This window comes from Sceloporus occidentalis, unplaced genomic scaffold (assembly GCF_023333645.1).
Source record: "Sceloporus occidentalis isolate IW3139 unplaced genomic scaffold, rSceOcc1.0.p SCAF_89, whole genome shotgun sequence".
NCBI classification, from domain to species: domain Eukaryota; kingdom Metazoa; phylum Chordata; class Lepidosauria; order Squamata; family Phrynosomatidae; genus Sceloporus; species Sceloporus occidentalis.
Window position 1 is genome coordinate 3884959 of NW_028317069.1, and position 19809 is coordinate 3904767.

Here is a 19809-nt window from a genome sequence, read left to right on the forward strand (position 1 = left end):
GTTTCCTATAACATAATACCTTATTTCACGCAAGGCTTACTTGACTATATATGTCAGGATCTGTTGCATACATCACAGTGAAACATGAAGGGTTAAATATGTTCTGTTATTTAGCACCGTAGAAGATTCGGGGCAAAATTCACCTGTTTTTACCCCGAGCTGAGACCTGCCAGGTCCACTTTAAAAGCAAATATACATTTGAGTCTTTCTAACGCCTCTCCGCGGCCGGCAGGGCTCACAAGGATATTGTGTTTGCAAATAAAAGAGACAGCGTGCCGTGATGGCACCAGAGAGGTGAAATAAATACTGTGTTATCCGAGTATATAAAATATACAAATCTGGTGAGGGGGCTGTTGGATTCCTATCGGCTGTCTGCCGTCCGCTGCAGGGAGTGGGAGCACGAGGAGCAGCAGGCCTGCTTGTAATAGGCGTAGACGCAGAGCCGAGCCTGTACCACCACCGCGCAGTTGTGATACCGATCCCGGCAGTTCTCATCTGGTAAAGAAAGATACAAATAATAAACAAAATTCTTGAGTGACCAAAATGTTATGACAGCATCTTAAACACACACAGGCAGACTTAAAAACACATCAGGAGTTTTAACAAAGTTCATGAAGATGGCAAGGAGAAACTGTGCCACCAAAGTTTTGTTTTGGTGCATTGTACATGCAGTTCCAGATAAGGCCACCGGGGGCTTTAGGTGGTAATGCACTAAATCCGTATCCTTTCCATGCTCACTTCTTTCTATAAAGTCCCTTTCCGTTTGTTGGATAAGACTTCATAAAGCGAACGACCTTGTGGTTTTTCAGATGTGCTTGGCTCGGCCCAGGGCCGAAACTTGACACTAATTTATAGGAGGAGGATATAATAGTAACATTATACTATTTAATAAGTTAGTTTGGGAGGCTCAGGATAGTCTTTGAGCACAATTGGTAGTTATAATCGGCTGGTAGGGAATGTCTAAGTAAAAGGCTTTTGTTAAAGGACCATTAGGTGTCTGAGATGGGCACCATGGGCATCTGGCTAGGGGTTATTATTAAAGGACCAATATGTGACAGACAAGCCCTAGCCAGATAGCCTGAGATGGACGCTCTGGGTATCATTAAAAGGGGCTTTACTTTTCAGCCACCCAGCTTCCAAAGGATAATACAAAAACCGTTAGTACTTTTGTTTATTAGTAGTTAATATTTGGCCATAAACGGCTTATTTTTCACTGCACACAATATTTGTCTATGGTTATTAACCTCTTTGTTGCTGGAGAGGACTGCACTACAATAGAGGTTGAGTCCCGGCTGGTATCGGCGCTCTCCTCACCTAGTACGGCGGAGCAGGGATGCGTGTTACACACTCTCTTCTCGTCTGGCTTGGTATCCAGGTCACAGAGGTGACTGTAGCTGTTGTCGGCTGCCAGACACCGAACCTCTCTTGTCTGAAAGCCTCCGAGACATGACTGGGAACACTGAAAGTGAGACAAGCAGAAAAAGAGTTAATGTCAGCGTTATAGAGTAACAGGGCATCGATCATCCCTCTAACCTATCACTGGTATAGATGGAGGAAGGTGATAGGTGTCACTGCAAAAAAAACAAGTAAAAATTATATTTTTTTGCAGATAATTCTTTGCGTGTCATCTTGTCTAGCACGCGTTGGCAAAATATGTGAAAAAAGCAGAACATTGGCAGCACAGATGCAAAAATTCCCACAGAACAGAAAAAAGGAGTTTCTGCCTCTTCCTCCCGAGCAGCCCGATTCTTGGTGAACGTCGTGATGGAATTTTCATGGTCCTCTAAGGATTTACAGTTCGGGAACAGCTGTAAAACCTCAGGTTGCTGAATGTTAATGGGAGTTGCAGTTCATTAAAGGCTGAAGGCTCTCGGCTTGTCTAATGCGTTGGAGCATTAAGCGATGGGAACTGCCACACCAGAGTTCAAACCACCACGTGTTTCACCGCTAAAAGCCACCTGTCATTTCTCTTATTATTTTTAATAAATGTCCCACGTTTGAATTATTCAGATTAATATTTCCCAGCTCTTCTTAAGGAGTAGCCATTTCCCATGATCTGTCAGTGAAGACACATAGATATCCTGGCCCAGGCTGAGGGTAAGTTGGTAAGCGGTAAGATGGCAACCGCCACATAAACACAACAGGAAATAACAGAGGGGATTTAAATAGTAATAATCCAAAATAAACGTGATTAGGGATCCCTTTATGATCCAATTCCTTATTGTCCCCACGTTATAGTATAGGTTAAGCGATCCCAATCAGGCTGTTTATCTTGTCCATGTGGGTGACACTCACCGTGCTCCAAGGCGTTGTGAACCATCGGGAGCCGCATGGTCCGCCATTGCAGGACTGGAGGGAGGGTGGCTTTTCCAGGTGGGAACACTCGGACGGGTCTGTGATGTTGAATTCTGCTCCCTGCTTACTCACACAAATCACATCACGTCTCTGGGACCCCTCGTCGCAATCCGCAGAACACTACAGGAAAACAGCCCCCTGAAACATTAGGGAACATTCTGCCCCTTTATGTATATTACATTCTATATATATTGCATTCTATACTGCTGTGTTAGTCGGATGGACCCTGACAATTTATATAAAGTGTCCTTATGGAATCCCATATTGGCTTTCAAAATATATATACTTAACAGCATTAGGGGGCTGAGCATAAATTATGTTGGAGATCATTTTACCCGTAAATACACGTCATCTTAAATGTTCTAAAGAAATACTACTTGGTACCTACCTGTGACCAGGGTCCTGTATACCAATGCACGATTCGCTTGCAGGGTCCGCTGTTACATACGCGCATGTCGGAAGGTTTGGTTCCCGTACAGATCTCTCGTGACTCATCGGTGGCGGAACTGGAGAGGCAGAGGACACTGCGGCGCTGAATTCCCGGCCCGCACTCCGCAGAACACTAACAATCACAGCATGTGTCAAGGGTACGCAAAAAGGACAAATACCAACAAACTACACTCCATCGGTTGTGTACATGTTTCTTTCTTTACTCGAAAGGTGTCGACTGACAGGCCAACAATGTCTAAGGAGATGACTATGGGTAAGGTCAAAGTGGGAGAGGAGAGTCCCCTGAAAGAACTGCCGAAACAATGTGTAAAAACAACCAATTCACCATTTTATCAGAATTTAAAGCAAGTGTGAAAATCAAGGGACAGGAAGGCCCCTTAATGTTTTGGGTACGTACCGAGGAGCTCCAATCATTGTGGAACCAGCTGCGGACACATGGACCCATGTCACAGACCTCGTTGGTTCTAGGACGCAAGCGGTTACTGCATTCTCCCTCGCTCACGATATCACCTTGGTTACTGATGCATCTCACGTGCCGGGTTTTCTGACCGATGCCGCACATGACCGAACACTGTATATCCAAAAGTACAAACAAAGCACTGGTCATGGGAAAGGAAACCCAAAGTATGTTAAGCAAGGGCATGCTGGCCGATCTGCTTCATCTGAAGGTTTAATCCCATGAAAACATTTGCTCATTGCTTACCGCAGTCCAGTTGCTCTGAACCTCCCAGTGGCTGCAGATGCGTAGCTGGCAAGTCTGGGTGACGTTGGGTTTCACCAGATGGCTGCATCTCTGGGGGTGAACCATGGTGGTTCTGTTGGCGTACATCTGCCGGCAAAGGACCTGTCGATGCTGTATACCGCTGCCGCACGTCCGGCTGCAGACTGACCAGTTACCCACATCCCAGCTGGGGGTAGGAAGAGGAAACATTAAAACCGTTCTTCTTACCAAAGGTGCCCAGTCTGAGCTTTCATACGCAAGCAGGTGATCAGAAATCCCATACGATACTTACTGGACCATCATGAACTTCCTTAACCTTAGCTAGCATCATAATTAATACCAGCAGTGTTTGGGTATCTTGTGTACAGTAACCAAGTATTAAATAGAACACTAGAGGGAGTTGTTGAAACACGGTTCGTGGTCTAGAATGCGGGAACGCCTAATGTTCCTAAGAAGGCCCACATTTTAACTGTCTGGGTGCCATAAGTATTCATCACAATTAGAGGCCAGACTATGAGTACCAAACGTGTTTAGATTCTTTAGAAAGATTAGATCACCTCTCCTTTAGAAAATAGCTAATTGGTTTTACTGTCCCGACAACCGTTTCTGTGCTAAGCAAGTAACTACATAGGGTACATATTACTACAACACATTAGGGTGGATTTGTCCAATATGACAAAATGTCTGTGCTTACAAGGCAGGGCACGGCTGGGTATTGCAAGCCTCCTCTTGCGGGAACGGCTTGCTGGAAGTATCACACTCTTCCTCCCCGACCTCTTCTAGGGTGCTCCTGGAGACGCACTGGAAGATGGGGTACCAAGAGCCTGGAGTACGGAACAGACAAAGTACAGACAATATATAAGGGTGTTATGCAAAAGGACACAAAATCTGTTTGTAGGACATACATTAGATTATCAGACATATGTTTCCTTGGATCAAAGACTATAACAACTCTTAGTATAGGTTAGGAAAAAACAAGAGGACCCTCTTGTAATCATCCGGATAACGTTTGGACTCAACTCATGCCAACCCGTAGGTAGACAGTTGTTCTATGTTTGATGGAGCAACATACCACCTAAGGCTTTATTCTAGTTGTTCATTGATAATTGTTCCATGTAGAGGACCCCTCACCTTTCCCACAGGTAACAGAGCATGGTGTGTTCCCCACTCTTTTCCAGAAGAACTGTGGCTGTTCTGGCCAGTAATGAACTGGGGGTGGAGGTAACGGGGGGATCCGAATGTTACGTTGTAGGGTACCGGCCGGTCTTGGTGGCGGTGGTGGCCTTGCTTGAGGTGGAGATACTGGAAGTCTGTCTTCTACCGGATGAATTCTGGAGCTTGGGACCGGAAGAGCATCGCTGGCAGGGACTGACCGTAAAGACCCTGAGAAAATATTTTGTTACAAAACATTAGTGTTGCATTTGAAAGTACGCAATAACCCAAATGCAACACAGTAATAATCAGAATATTCGGAGAACACATTTTGGTTTCTCCAACATTCGTCTTGGGTAGGTTCTCACCATATTCCTGCTTTGGTGGGTTGGGGGCAGCGGCAGCATTATCCAGGCTGGGTGGGTTGGAAATGAAAAATTGAAAGGAGACTCCAGGGTTGTCCTGTTGAAATATCATCTATGGAGGATACAAAATCCATTAAAAACAATGCCACCATTGGCATGTAATTCAGCTGCGGATCTCCATCACGCTAACAGAATTAATATTATTACGGTCTAATAATTGGACACAACCCAGTGTTATTACAGGGGCTTTACATAATAGACAACATAATGGAAGACAAAAAAGGAAAGTACACAATATTATTGGAATGAATGATCGTTACAATAGCCAAGAGCATAATCAGATTCCTTTCTACAATTGTGTTTCTCCTTCTATCATGGATGATGGTAAAGATGGAATGGTGATAGGCTTTAAAGATCTGTGTACACACCTGGTGTCAGGGCTTGCGTGCACACACTGTTTTTTTCCAACAGGGAACAAAGGGCTTTATAGGGAGAGGTTATTTGTAGGACAAGTCACACTTTCCGTAAGCTGGGTTAGTTCATGAGTCAGAGGATATGAATCAATGAGGTCATGAATGTGGGAGATGCGACGCTGAATTCGTACCAACTAGAACATAGGTCAAAAACTCATGAGTAAGTGCTGCCTCCATATAAAGACTAAGACTACTGTCTCTAAAACCCCACTTTCAAACTGTGGCTTTCCCAAGCGGCCTTCTTTTCTCAGAGCTCATAATACTTGGTAAATCTAAATGTATACAATGTATGAAATATTGCGAGTTAGGTTTATTAGATGCTTGTGCGCTTCACAAAATCTGACAAATCTCTAGCAAAATTACAGACGTTAAAGTGAATTGACATCATTAGCCAGAGGGACAGAAATTGAATTCACGTGTTCTTGTCTGATGGAACACCGTATGACACAAGTAGAGTATCCATTAAGGGGTCAGACCTGACTTGTAGCCAACCCATAACTATTTCATTCCGACGTTTAAATGGAAAGCCATAGTTGCCCATTCATTAACCACAAGGTGGAGGAAAAACAGGGACAAATTTTTACCTGTTATAGTGAAAAATGCCTTCTATGTTCACAAACATAGTAATTTGTTGGATAAAATGTTTATCTGGGATTAGGTTTTTGTCCTTTTGGATTACTGACTATAAGGTACATGTGTTTATGGGAGCTGTACTTACATATACATCCAATGCTTCTGTGGTAGGTCCTGCAGCGAGGAAGCTTTCCCCTTCCTGTTCTTCCCGTCCCGGCTGGGTGTAGGTAAAAGCCGTGCCCCCAGCCTCGTATCTTCCTGGTGGATCTATGGCCCAGTTACCGTTGATGATAGATTTCCCTGTTCTGCTCCTCAAAGCTTAAAACAAAATGTAGAGATCACACTCATGCTTTTGTTCTTTCTGTGCAAATTAAGAATGTTTTAGAAAGTTTTGTGTAGGAATGTTTTTTTTTAATATATATATTATAGAAATAAACTTGGTCATAATTGTCTGAAGCAGATGGCTACGGTTGGTTCTTACAACGCCTGCTGAGATAATTAAAGGTCCACTCACCCAGGTAATTGGGGCTCCACGTTAGCTCCCGGATACTGATCTGTGTCGCTCCTTTGGGAATCTCTAGGATTTTATGGTAGCCAATAGGGACGTTGGTCTCTTTGAAGGTCCCTGTGATGAACTTGCAGGTTGAGCTATCACCACCACAAACCCCGCAAGTGTCCAGGGTGCTGTTAGACCCCAGGATCCCATCGCAACCCGGGCTCTGCAGAGGGAACGAGAGCAGAGGAAAGCTTAAAACAGAGCTGATATTTCTACAGCTGATACCAACTTAGAGAAGACTCTAAAAAGTCCACCACATGGTTGATTTTTTTTTTTCTTTTCGTTTTTTAGATGTGAAGCCCAAGCCTTCTCACCGAGAGATGTTTCTGTGAATTAAGCCAGGCCTGGATATATACATAATACGAACTCTAAAAGATTTCAATGCCAGACAAAATCATTGGAAATGAAATGCCGTCAGTACGAGCGAAGCAGACTTGCTGTCTCCTGGCACGGATTAGACACTTGAGCACAGGGGTATAAGCCAAGGGGTCTGGGTACCAGACTTAGGCCCTTATTACACCCCTAGCTCTGTCCAACTCAATAGTAAAGACTGAAGACAGCCATGGTGGTCATAAGAAACACTTCAATTAAAAAAAAACAATTACTATAAAAGGTGCAGTAAAAAATATTAGACTCATGGAAACATCTAAACGCCTCCAAGTAGAGAAAATTATTATTATAATTGGTTTCCAAACATCTGTATTCAACAATATCGGTCCTACTGCCATCATATTTCCCTGTGTAAATGAGCCACAAATCTGTGGTATGGAGGTTCTTTCCTAGTTTTATCATGAATAGATGTATGTGATGGATCCATTGCTTTCTAAACATGTCGCTGAAAGCCATCATGGCCAAATCTGCAAATGATTCTCCAACCCTTGTGGAATTATTCTGCCCCTGTTGTAGAATTTGTCCTGGCAGAAGGGGTGTATGGGTGATTGCCGTGGGGTATTATTGGGGCAATTGCAGAAAAATCTAGAAAAATTAATGTTGTGTACTGTATAAGTATTCTCAGAACTCTTAGCTTATTCCATATATAATAACAGGTTAATGAGCCAAACGTACCCATTTTGGATATTATCTTGGATAGTCTTTTGGCTGCTGCGAAGTATCCCATTGTCTTTCAGTACAGTAAAGTTTTTGCTGGAAAGTTACCAGTCCCCTGGCTGCAGATCATAAGACCAGAGGTCTAGTTTGAGAAATAAAAACCAAGAGAAAACGCATGTGGTCTCGATAGTTGCCGCAGACAATTTGTACCGTCTTGCTTTGCACGTCTGAATATGATTTTGTTGTCTCATACATCGGGCTGGCACCGTGTCACCGACAAGTTTCATTCCAGCCTCCAGCTCAAGACTTAATTGCCCAATTCCCTCTCACAAGTCTGTTTCCAGAGGCCCCCGTATTTTATTAGCGAATTCTTTGAAAAGCTACTGTTTTAAGGTTAATAAATAATTTAGTTTAAAGCCAATAAGCTTTAATAAATCTTCATTTTTAATACATTTTTTATATATATTTTGTGGGATTCGCACAAAGGGTTTATCGAGAGTTCACATCTAGCTCCGGGGCCCAACCAGACGACTCCTGAAGGATTTTAGTTGTTATCAGTATTTGAGAAGAAACAATGATTCAACGGGCCAACTTGTCAATTTCTACTGCTTTTGTTTGCAAATTCATATATACAGACGAGAAGGGGCCCCCCGCAAGATACTGGGATGTATTCACTAAACTGGGTGTTGAGCATTTCAACTCTTTGATTACACCCAACCCCAGAGAGCATCACCTCCAAGATGAAGGGCTCAGAAGGCTTTGTATAAACTAAAAGTTAAATTGGCAAGGATAGTAGGAACTATCTCCCATTATCTATGCATTATACAGAGCCGGCTTGGCTTTTCCTGTAAGAGATATTCACCAGGGTTCACACTTTATAATGTATAGTGATATTAGGGAGTTGCCAAGCAATCTTATGGTCACTAATATTATTTGCTCCACAATTCCTTCTGTGTTATTCCATTGACCATATTATATGAACAAACTAGATATTTTGCCAATCCTATGTCACCCCTCATGGGCAAATTTCCGAAATGGTCTTAATGAGGTTCTCCTCAGAGGCTACTAGCCCATGGAATGATCGGTCAACAAGGGGTTTTTACTAAGAAAGAATCTTCTACACAACTGTGTATAAAACATTAGCGGAAAGGTAACAGTATGAGAGAAATATCTAAGCCAGGACTAGAAAGCCCACCACAAAGATTTAGATGTTACTATTACACTAGGACCATCGCTGTGTGGACAGTCTGTAGCTGGAGATGATGTGACCAGATGTGGCTCTTAGTGGCCTTCTAGAATAACACGCTTTTCTTAATGTTCCGTAGCCTGTTACAAAGTATCACTGTTTTAAGACTTGTCAGCACAACTTACAAAGACCTGCAGCCTCCTCAGAGATTTTCGATAGTCCTTCAGATGATTGAACATTGCGGTTCTTTTACTATAATATTATCAAGACATGTGCAAGGCCTGAGACACAGAGCTGGGAGAGTTAAGTGTGATTTATTCAAGCAGTTTTTGTTTTGACAGACGCTGACAGTTACATGCGGAGTCTCGGTAACACCTCCCTGCCTTCTGGCTATGAGTTGAGCGAGATTGTTGTGGTGGTTGGAAGTCAGGACTTGCAGCCCTGAGGGACGTCTTTTATAAGCTTCTTTAAAATGTAAGCAAGGAACATGCAAAACAAGGCTCCAAACCCTACGTCTCCGGAGGCTGCTAAATTCGTGTTGTGGTCCAAGTCCGACGATTAAGAGGCTGGGTCCCTTTGAATGTAACAAATACAGAATTCTTTGTAGGAACTTTGAGTGTTTCCCTTACTTTACTCCCGTAGAATGCTTCAAAGTTCCTACTGTGGCTTTGGAAAAATCAAAACATACAACTCTGTACAACTCTTATCAGATTTGTTAGAAAGTCAACAACAGAAGAGACTTTCTCTGAAAGATACCGCATAGAATAAGTGGGTCTTATACATGTAGGGAAGAGCTTTCCAGCAAATTGATGGTGCCTAATATTTTAAAAGACGACACTGGTTAATTATTCTAACCAATTACTTTACCTTTTAAACAAACACATTTTTACTGAATTTAAATTTAATAAGTTAATTTAGCTTCTGTGGTTTCAGACATGGGAAAACCAGTTAGGTTGATCAAATGTATTTTCATAAAAAAACATAACACATTTTATAAGGCTCTCAAATTGGTAGTCCTCTATTTTAGATTGCAGGCTCTTATGAGTAATACATTCCTGTTCTTCACAACTAATGTACAGTCGTGGTCTTCCAACTAATTGATTCCGGAAAAAACAGTGGGTCATAAAGGGTTATTCCTTGGGGTATAATAAGGACAAGGATAGGTAGAAATCAGCCCCTAATGTGCTTTGCCCTGTAATTTTATAGTTAAAGAAAGAGCTCCCTGCCAATAAAACCCAGGCAGAAGCTGTACGCGGCATGTCAAGGTGTAATTGACTACAGATGTATCACATATGGTTTAAGGATGCAGAAGGGTCACAGCTGATTTCATGAGCCAATCGCAGAGCTGGATTTAAAAACATATGATCTGGCCAGAAAACATCCATATGGAAAAGAGAAGAAATCAGAAATTATAGAGCGCATCAACCCTGGAAATTATGGTTTCGTATTCATTAAAGCTCAGGCTTACTGTTCCTTTAAATATCTGGCAGGGTTCCTGAGAGTGGAAGGGTTAAGCCCATTTTCCTATTGCATTCTCCTTCCAGACGAATCTAGTCCTATATGAAATCTTTAGCATACAAGAAATCTTCGATGTGTATTTGTTATGGCTGTTTCCAAGGATTTAGGATTTTATTCACTCCGCTTCAAAAAAAAGATCCCTTACACCCAGCAGGTAGAGTAATCAGCGAATATCCACGTTGCATCTCTAAAAATAGCCTCAATTGCTGAAACTCTGCAGGTTTTAGCATGTGCCCCTTCTTCGGCTGTATTAATTTACATTTTTTATTATTGTAGAACGGCCGGTTTCCCACATCCGTCTTTAACGCTTCAAAGTTCCTACGACATCTGTTATATCAAACATTATACATAATGCAGGAATTAACTCAATATCTATATATTTAAAATTGAGTTTTAATGCACTGAGGTATAGGTAATTAACCTCCGACGTCCCATCGTTAGGGTCTATGGATGGAGAAGGGTGGCCTGCCAGCACAATGCTGATTCTACCTTAAAGTGCTCAAGGCCAGTGATGACCAAAACCACTCAAGGCCAGTGGTGACCAAAACCACTCAAGGCCAGTGAGGACCAAAACCACTCAAGGCCAGTGATGATCAAAGAGATGGCCAAAACCACTCAATGCCAGTGATGACCAAAGAGATGACACAAACCACTCAAGGCCAGTGATGACCAAAGAGATGACACAAACCACTCAAGGCCAGTGATGACCAATGGGATGGCCAAAACCACTCAAGGCCAGTGATGACCAAAGAGATGACACAAACCACTCAAGGCCAGTGACGACCAAAGAGATGACCAAAACCATTCAAGGCCAGTGATGACCAAAGAGATGACCAAAACCACTCAAGGCCAGTGATGATCAAAGAGATGGCCAAAACCACTCAATGCCTATGTACTATGGCTAAATTCCCACATTGGCAACCAGGTAATGCAGCCTGAACCTCTTTTTTTTTTGCTGAGGTTAAATATTAAGAGAAAGAGTACATTATTACAGTCAGCAAACAATTCTCTGTGGGTGGACAGTGTGCCTTGAAACCATTACATATAGGAGTTTAATCTAGTTTAGCTCACTGTGTTCTGAGTGGGATCAAGGGAATAAGATTATGGTTATAAATCCTCAGGAATGAAAGTCTATTGTGTGATTCCATTTGGCATGTGAAATGGATGAAAACAGAAATAAAATAAGCAATTATTTTAAAAGGGTAAAGCACAATATTAATCAGCTGTTTGGACTGAAGCCTAATTTCTCAGGTAATGGGTGCCGAAATAATGGCAACGAAGATTTCTTTGATTTCCAGCGCCTTCCCATACTGTGACCCCAGGCCAGACTCCAAAGTAATGAAATTCACAACTTGTGACTATGACATGGACAGCCGCCATTTGAACACTCCTTCCAAGGGCTGCAAAAGAAAGTTCCTTTAACTTCTGTACCGTGCAGCTGCACTGAACGCCGAATGGATTGTGTACTTGAGAAATGACATGGCCAGTCCATTTGTATCCTCCATTTGTAACAACACAGTTTGTGAAAGTGGAAGTTCTTCACCAGGGCCAACGCGCTTAACCCATTGCTGGGTTGCCTAAAACAATCTGGTGAAACACGAGGGAGCCAGTAATGCAACAACCAAAATAAAGGAAATTTTGTCTCCGATGGGTTATCTGTCCTTGTAAGAAACTCAGTAGCACCAAGTCACCCAGCTGACCAAGAATAGGAAGATTTGTGTACATTGAACCACTTTATAATCTCATGACTTAATGTGTTTTTCTATTTTGTTAGTTTTTTAGGAGGGAGGGATCACATCATAGTGTGTATGCAACATTAAAGACGGGGAGTAAGTATCTTTGGGTACAATATAAAAGGGCAGTTAGCTATACACATAGGGCGTTACATCAACAAGATGGACGATTTACTACTTCATAGTTGAGCCTTATTTTCAAGACTGAACAGAATGATGAGTTTGCACCCAAAATAAGTCTTGAACTTGCCTTACTGTCTCTACCTTCTCCTGCCCCATTTCCCTTACTCACTATGACTCTGGTGGTCTGTCAACTCCCCAACTTGCCCTCTGTTTCCTTCTCTGTTATCTCTACCGATTGTCTTGTCCATTCCTTTCTCTAGCATCTGTCCCTCTGTCCTCTCTTACTCCTTTACCCATTGCCTCATTCTCCCTCTTTTCTGTCCCATGCCCTCAAAGTTATTTAGATTTCCCACTACCCAATAAATGCACATGGAAACACTGCTACAATTCTCTATATGGGGAGAAAAATATCAAATGTAACCCAGGCCCTACCAGCTAGACATATTTTATTGTCACAAAATATAACCTGAAATCTCTAAGGATAACAGAAGGTGGAACCAATGCTCCCAAGGACAGATAGTAGGCATACACTGGCCTACTGGGCAGATGGCAATGCTTGAGCACACCATCAAATGCATGGAAATTGGTTTATTTTCATGCTTTCTTGTAGTTTTAAATGATTACTTGCATGAAAGCAGGTGTATCACATAAGATCAAGAATTTATTCTCACTCACCAAGCACTGGCCGCCAACGCAGATGTCACTAGATCCAAGTTCACATGGGGTTCCGTCTTGGACCTTCTCAGTATGACGTACGTAAAACCGATAGCCGATGGGCCGGCAGTTCAATGCACATCTCTGGTCACCGCTAACTGCACACAAAAAGAAACAAATACAATAAAAAAAAATGACAATCGCTAAGCAATGGAGTTTTACGAGAATTGTTTAAATAAACACAGAACCACGTTTGACAAACTGTTCCTTCCTCAACCACTCCAGGTTGCCACAGTGACAACCAACAACTTTTTGTTTTGATATATATATTTTTCTTATCCTTTCAAAACACAGCTGACAGATGCCGGGGACACTTGGAGCCCGGTACCTGCCAAAGCAGCTGCCTAATGTGCATCAACCAGGAGAGTAAACTCAATCCTACAAATCCTAAGTTTATAAATTGAACAATTTGTAGTGATTTCTGACATTCCACGACCATGAGGGACACGGTCTATCTCATGGGATTAAATAAAAAAGGGAAGTTTTATATGATTATCCAACAGATTTCGCATTCCCATTCCCCTTTTATCGCATCAGTAGGTCGACCGATGACCTAATACTTGGAAGATAATGGTTACTGTTGAATTTATGAGTGGCCATTGACAGCCTGTGTACGGTTACAGTTTTAATAAGCATGTGTTTTGTTTCACAAGATACTCGAAGCAGGATTTCCTCATGATGGAAGTAAAAAACAAAAACTTCTCTTAAACTTTGGTTAACATCTGCTCAGCTTGGATTATAGCTCGTGACCCCTCTCTCCGAAAAGCGAGAGTGCTTTTCAAAACGACCATATGCTGTGCTCCATTTTACAATCCACCCGTAGTTCAGCAGTACAGAACAATAGAACTTTATACATGAACAAATAATCAATGTCGTTCCATCGTTTCCATCTATATGTACATTATATCATCGGAATTTCGCTTTACAACTTTTAGGTTACGTAGAATTAGTCCACATACATTTGGACAATAACTGCGATGATATAGTTCCACTTATGCTTAAAACTTAGAATATCAGCACATATTTTCCTCTTTTTTACTGACATTTAATATCATATTTTTACATCAGTTTGTTACATCAAAAATAGAATGCTTTTAGTAGCATTGAAGGGCCAAAATATTAACCGAAGACAGAGTCAAAAAAAGCATCAAGATTTGTCTTTATTTCTGTAGAAAGGTCCTCTGAGTCCTTAAGATGTTACCTGATCATCACCATCTGTGAATAAGTTATCTCATTATTAAGGAGATGATATCTTCTGGGACCGATGCAACACCAGTTTTCCCCAGTTCCCCAGACATAAGCGCTAGAATAACCTACACATTTGTTACATTTATTTATATATTCATTTCATAATATGGGTATGAAGTTCTTTCTCAAATAAACGTATTCCTTATTATTAGCAAAATTATTTTTGGGGTCTATTAGTGCTTATAAGGGTATTTTTTTTTAGACTGGTAACTCACAGAGGTTCTAGTGTGCTGCAATTTTTTGTTTTATGGAATATCGAGGTTAATAAATATTTGAGGATTTGTTAAGATGAGAGCTGTTCCCTTTGCAACGTGAGACCTCCCTGGCTTCTGTAGATAATTTCCAGCAGGGCAATCTTCAGAGAGCAGATAGAAAGCAGAAATGTCTCCGATCTCTGCCCAGAGAGCTGAGGAATGAATGCAGCTGGAAGACATCTGGCTGTTGGAGTTGATAACTCGGGCCAGATTTAAATCCCAACAAGGTCATACTATGTTTTACAGTATTGATATCTGGCCTGACAACTGGCTGACTTCAGTGTGAAGAGAAGAAACAGCTGATCCAGAGAGGGAAAAAGAGAAAAACTTACTTATGTGCTAATTTCACGCCACTCACATGGGTGGGAAACCCTACCAGCATCAACACTATCTTTGTTCCTAATCATCTTACATTCCAAAAGTTTTTCAGTTTCTGGTGTCTATTCTTTAAGAATCATATCAATATCAGCCTCCTGTATCATAAAAGTCTAACGTGGCATGGAGTACCACGTTGAGGTTCAAATTCAAAGCCACGTTCCTCAACCATTCTCCAAATGGAAGGACAACGAGGTCCACCCTCAGCAGGGCAAAAAAGTCTGAAACCCCCTCCCTTGATCCCTGATACAATTTATAATCATTTATTAGTTTTGTTAGAACCCTAAAAGCCTACATTAGTCGCATACATTATTCTAGCTTTAATGTTTAGATATCTTTGTTCAATACATTTAGGCAATACCAAAATGATTTTACCATGCTCTGAGAAGGGGTTGGAATGGTAAATATATCAGACCCTTTGGGTCACAGGAAATTACTGTGGATTGGCAAGTGCTGGAAACAATACCATACATTTATTAAATAAGTGGTATTGCAGACCACGCGTTTAATATGGTTTGAACACACGAGCCAAAGAGGCTTTGAGATACATTTAAGAAAATGCAGGTCGACTGGGTTGAGTATAAGGAAAACGCTTTAAAACCTCATCAAAGGGGTCTGGAAAAGTATGTATTTGGTTTAAAAATGGGCTATTTTAATTTTAGTAATTCGAATTTTCTAATCCATTTCCTATCATCAACTCATCCATAGAAAGGCTGCCTGAACCAATCAACGACTGGGGAGAAATAACTTAATAGGGAGGAATAAACATTCAGACCCCGAGAACATGAAGTTAATATGGCTGCTCCCATGGGATACACTTAAGGATTTAGGGCAGATGCTTGAATATAGAAAGATTAATGGTGTAATCAAAATTGCAATTAAACCTATCATGAAAACAATGTCCCTTTCTGATATCACTATGCAACCCTGTATGCAAATTAAGTAGGATTACTTAGTGAAATATGTGCATAGAAGTGCTTATTTGCTTATTAAACTGTACACAAAACTATTTTCCATAAAGTTATATTTTTTCTTCTTTTTAACCAACACATTCTTTTAGCAAAACATAATTTTTCAAACTAATTATATAAGCATTCTATTATAAAAAGGTTCAACGGAATCCATGGAATTGTTGCACATGCCAGATCGTTCATTAATAACCCCTGACCACTTTTTTCAGATTATTAATACATAAATGAGCAACACCGGTGCCCATGTCAAAAAGAGGTCATTATGGGAGACAATAGTGCTTTTATGGAAAAGCTCATTAACTTTAGAGTCTTTTTTTTTTTAAATGTGTTTTCTTTTAAGGAGTCGGTCGTCTTAATCATCTTGGGCAAACACAGCTCTTGAAGAAATGAAAAGTCTTTATGGGAAACAGGAGAGGGCTGGATTTTAAATGTCAAGAAAGACAGACCCAAAAACAGGACTCTAACCAACTTGTCCCAGGAGGCATTCAGTTGAGACAGAGTTTAAGTTGCGTCATGGGTGAGCAGGTTCTCTTCAAAGTCTTCAACCTTTATATACATTTCTAAAATGTTAATATTTGTATGTACTTGCGAAATTAGAGAAAAAAAAGGTAAAAAACATAATTCCTTAGTATAACGTGCCTTTTTTACACAGCAAGTGTCCAGCAATGTAAAATGTTATGAAGCACAACAAGCCCCAGATTTGTCCAGAGTGGACAAAAAAACATGAACGTTATATCTGGTACTCGTTACAAGCTTGGAAGGTGAATTTGGAAGGAACCCTCCAGCTCTCAGGACTCACCCAAGATCAGTGCACAATCCATCAACGCTTTGTTTGAAAGCCCAAAGAATTGCAGAATTCTCTAAACAAAGAGTGCTTGGATCTGTGTCGGAGTCTAAAATTCAGCCTTTAGCTTGTGTTTTCTAGTTAATAATGTTGTATATGAGTATCGGCATCTGTACGTGGTTAGGACATGTCAGTACGGGTGTGCACATCACTGTGGCGCTGAGTATATTACGGCGAGTTGCTTTGTACCCAGAGATAAATGGTTGTATCTGTTACTCTGAGCTTCTCCTCGTCTCTGGTGATAATGTATGATAAGGGTCAGCTTTGATGCTCATATGGACCTACTTTTTGGTTTCATTGTTTCCGGCTGAAAGTAAGTGAATACAGCTAGGTCTGATCATGTAACCAGTAGGGACCAGTAAAGAAAATGTGGGCTACATAAAAGATGACCCTCAGCAGTGGTTTTCAGTGCTCCCGGGAAAGCCCTCTTTGCTTAATGTATAAGATGTGTTTGATGCGGATATCTTATATGACATTAAATAAAACCACACATACTGGACATGAATTCTATACCATGGGGAGTCACTCGCTGTCCTTTTTTCCTTCCTATGACCGTTTCACAGAAGAACAGAATGTTTCATGCAACCTTTTTGTTTCTATGGCAACAGCCAATCAGTTCTTGTAATATGGTCAACTAAATACCAGCAAAGAATTGTGGGGTAAATAATGTTGGTAACCATAAGATGGCTTGACGTATTCTGAGTCAGCATGAGTATGTCATCAAAGTTATTCAAATCTAATTTTAAGAGGGTCTAACCAGGAGGTACCCTTCTATCACATATCTATTCACTAAAGAGGGAGTTTGTAGAAGAGCTGAGTATCTCAACTCTGATATCACTGTGCATTATAAAGTGTGATGCTGTACCACCATCAATCTCGGTCTCAGTATATAGTAATATGAGTTAAGCTGTCCCACTGTCAATGTCTGGCTCATTATATAGTGATATGAGTTATGCTGTCCCACTGTCAATGTCTGGCTCATTATATAGTTATATGAGTTATACTGTACCACTGTCAGTGTCTGGCTCATTATATAGTGATATGAGTTATGCTGTATCACTGTCAATGTCTGGCTCATTATATAGTGATAAGAGTTATGCTGTACCACTGTCAATGTCTGGCTCATATAGTGATATGAGTTATGCTGTACCACTGTCAATGTCTGGCTCAGTAGATAGTGAAAAGAGTCATACTGTACCATATCTGTTCAGCAAATGTTTTTTATTTAAACACATTTAATTTGTTTATAAGTTCATTTATTTTTTCAGATTTCAAGTTTTTCCAGTTGACATGTCCAACATCACTGTCTGACCTTACAAATACTGGATGAATGGCCAAAAATTCCCACATAAATCTTCCTAAAAGAGTGGAAACTGTACAATGGGTTAACAATGGAGGTAGACAGAATAGACAAAGATATTCCTTCATTACCAAAGTCTTAACATTTGCGTATAAAGCTTAAAGAATGACGTCTTTGGGTAGCACAATAAATTGTAGGAATGCTCATAAGAATTCCCTATGGGCAAAACAATATTTTAACTTCCTGTGTTTCCCTCTGATGTTGTGGGGACGGGGGAGCAAAACATTTGTGTTTTAAAGAATGAATCTTCAAAATAATCCTAATAATTAAAATTCAAGTCCGAATTCCCCGCAAGATGCTGCAAATTCCATTCTGCGTGGATTGAAGAGCTGCTGCCGTAACAGCGTATAGTATAACTGAATATATATATATTTTTTAATACCTGCAATTTGTTATTTTATTTTTCAATTAATACATTTTTTTTAAATCCCTGGTCAAAATAAGTTATTTTACCTAAGGGGGCAAAAGGTGTCAAACCTAGCATTACCGAATTAATTTCCTGTCCAGAAATTCTTTCCTTTTTCTAACCCAAATGTACAAAGCCTGCCTTAACCAACCAGAAACACTCAGCAACTTAGCAGTAAGGGAGATAATGGTGGAGAATAATCTTGCAGATCCTCAGAACAGGAAGTCAAGACGACTCCTCACATGGAAGACATACAAGACTCACTTAATATACATAGTCTAGAAATCTTGGAAAAAGAGCCGGTTACCACTGTGCTTGAAAAATCTTTATTTTTTTTTCATGCGGATTGCTAGTTCTGGTGGCCTGGACGGATCCAAGGACCCAAATGAATTGCATTGTATGATTTACTTTGAGTAGGACAGACGGACCTTGTCCCAGGGAGACCAGACAGACTTGGGCCCAACATATGTACACAAAGAGTTCTTTCCCCCAGTTTGCTTAACCACTTATGCGATTTTGTTGAGGTCTGTTTGTTTATCCTGCAGAGCTGGAGCACTAGAGTCTCGTATAATCCAAGGAGCAAAGCATTGGTAACAAAAGCTCAATTCTATTTTGTTTTTCCACCGAATCCTTGTTCACCCACGGCCGTGGTAGCTGTAAGCCGGTGAAGGCACGGCTCCCCTGAGTAGACCTCTAACCCACCGCACCTGTACACACACACGGCATATGGGAGCAGGATATGGCGGAGGCTAGCGGGTCAAGAAAAAAAGAAAACTCCCAAAATGTAGTCATTAACAGAGCTCTAGCCTCCGAATGAACAAAAAAACTAAAGTTTCAGCTTCCACCAGGCCTCATTAATGAGGTGCTACCGATCCATTAATGGAGCATGCCTCCCAACTGTTCCAATTTTACCAATCTACCCTAGCTTTGTCCTACTTTTCGAGACAGAGGTAGAGCTCGACGGGACTGCAGGATTCGGGCAGAAGTGCATACTTTGGTTTTATTATACATTTCTGGGAAAGAAACAAATAAAACTGGCTATTAATCCGAGACGCATTTTAAGATCTGAGTTTGCCTAGTTAAACCCGTGTGTCGCCGACTAAGCCAGGGCGGCACTCTTGCTTACGTTTGGCAACCAAAGAGTTTATTATGGGCTTTCATTTGTAGTAAGGCATTAACCCTTTGTGTGCTTCCCCCGTTGGCAGTTATTTTTTTTTGCCAAGCTGTGATTTGAAGTCTGCAAATTCTAATTTAGAACACAAGACAGCCTATAAGGTTTAAACAGAGCAGAGCTTCATTTGCTATTGGCTAAACACTTTTTTTATTGGTGTAAAGCTCCTCCAATCGTCTATGTGTCAAGTTCAAATACAATATGAATAAAAATG

General features: G+C 41.0%; 1 protein-coding gene across 1 annotated transcript in view; it reads right to left on the reverse strand.

Annotated features, from left to right (window-relative positions):
* Positions 1 to 361: 361 nt before the first annotated feature.
* The window catches only part of LOC149284758 (ADAMTS-like protein 4), a 35831-nt gene continuing 16383 nt past the window's right edge, over positions 362 to 19809 (reverse strand). The window contains exons 3-14 of the mRNA XM_089496365.1: positions 12928 to 13064; positions 6604 to 6808; positions 6235 to 6407; positions 5047 to 5155; positions 4658 to 4909; positions 4221 to 4350; positions 3509 to 3713; positions 3203 to 3376; positions 2744 to 2917; positions 2296 to 2475; positions 1315 to 1459; positions 362 to 495 (exon numbers count right to left, since the gene is read on the reverse strand). Of these exons, the coding sequence (XP_089352491.1) occupies positions 362 to 495; positions 1315 to 1459; positions 2296 to 2475; positions 2744 to 2917; positions 3203 to 3376; positions 3509 to 3713; positions 4221 to 4350; positions 4658 to 4909; positions 5047 to 5155; positions 6235 to 6407; positions 6604 to 6808; positions 12928 to 13064 (2018 nt within the window). The remainder of the gene's footprint in view (positions 496 to 1314; positions 1460 to 2295; positions 2476 to 2743; positions 2918 to 3202; positions 3377 to 3508; positions 3714 to 4220; positions 4351 to 4657; positions 4910 to 5046; positions 5156 to 6234; positions 6408 to 6603; positions 6809 to 12927; positions 13065 to 19809) is intronic.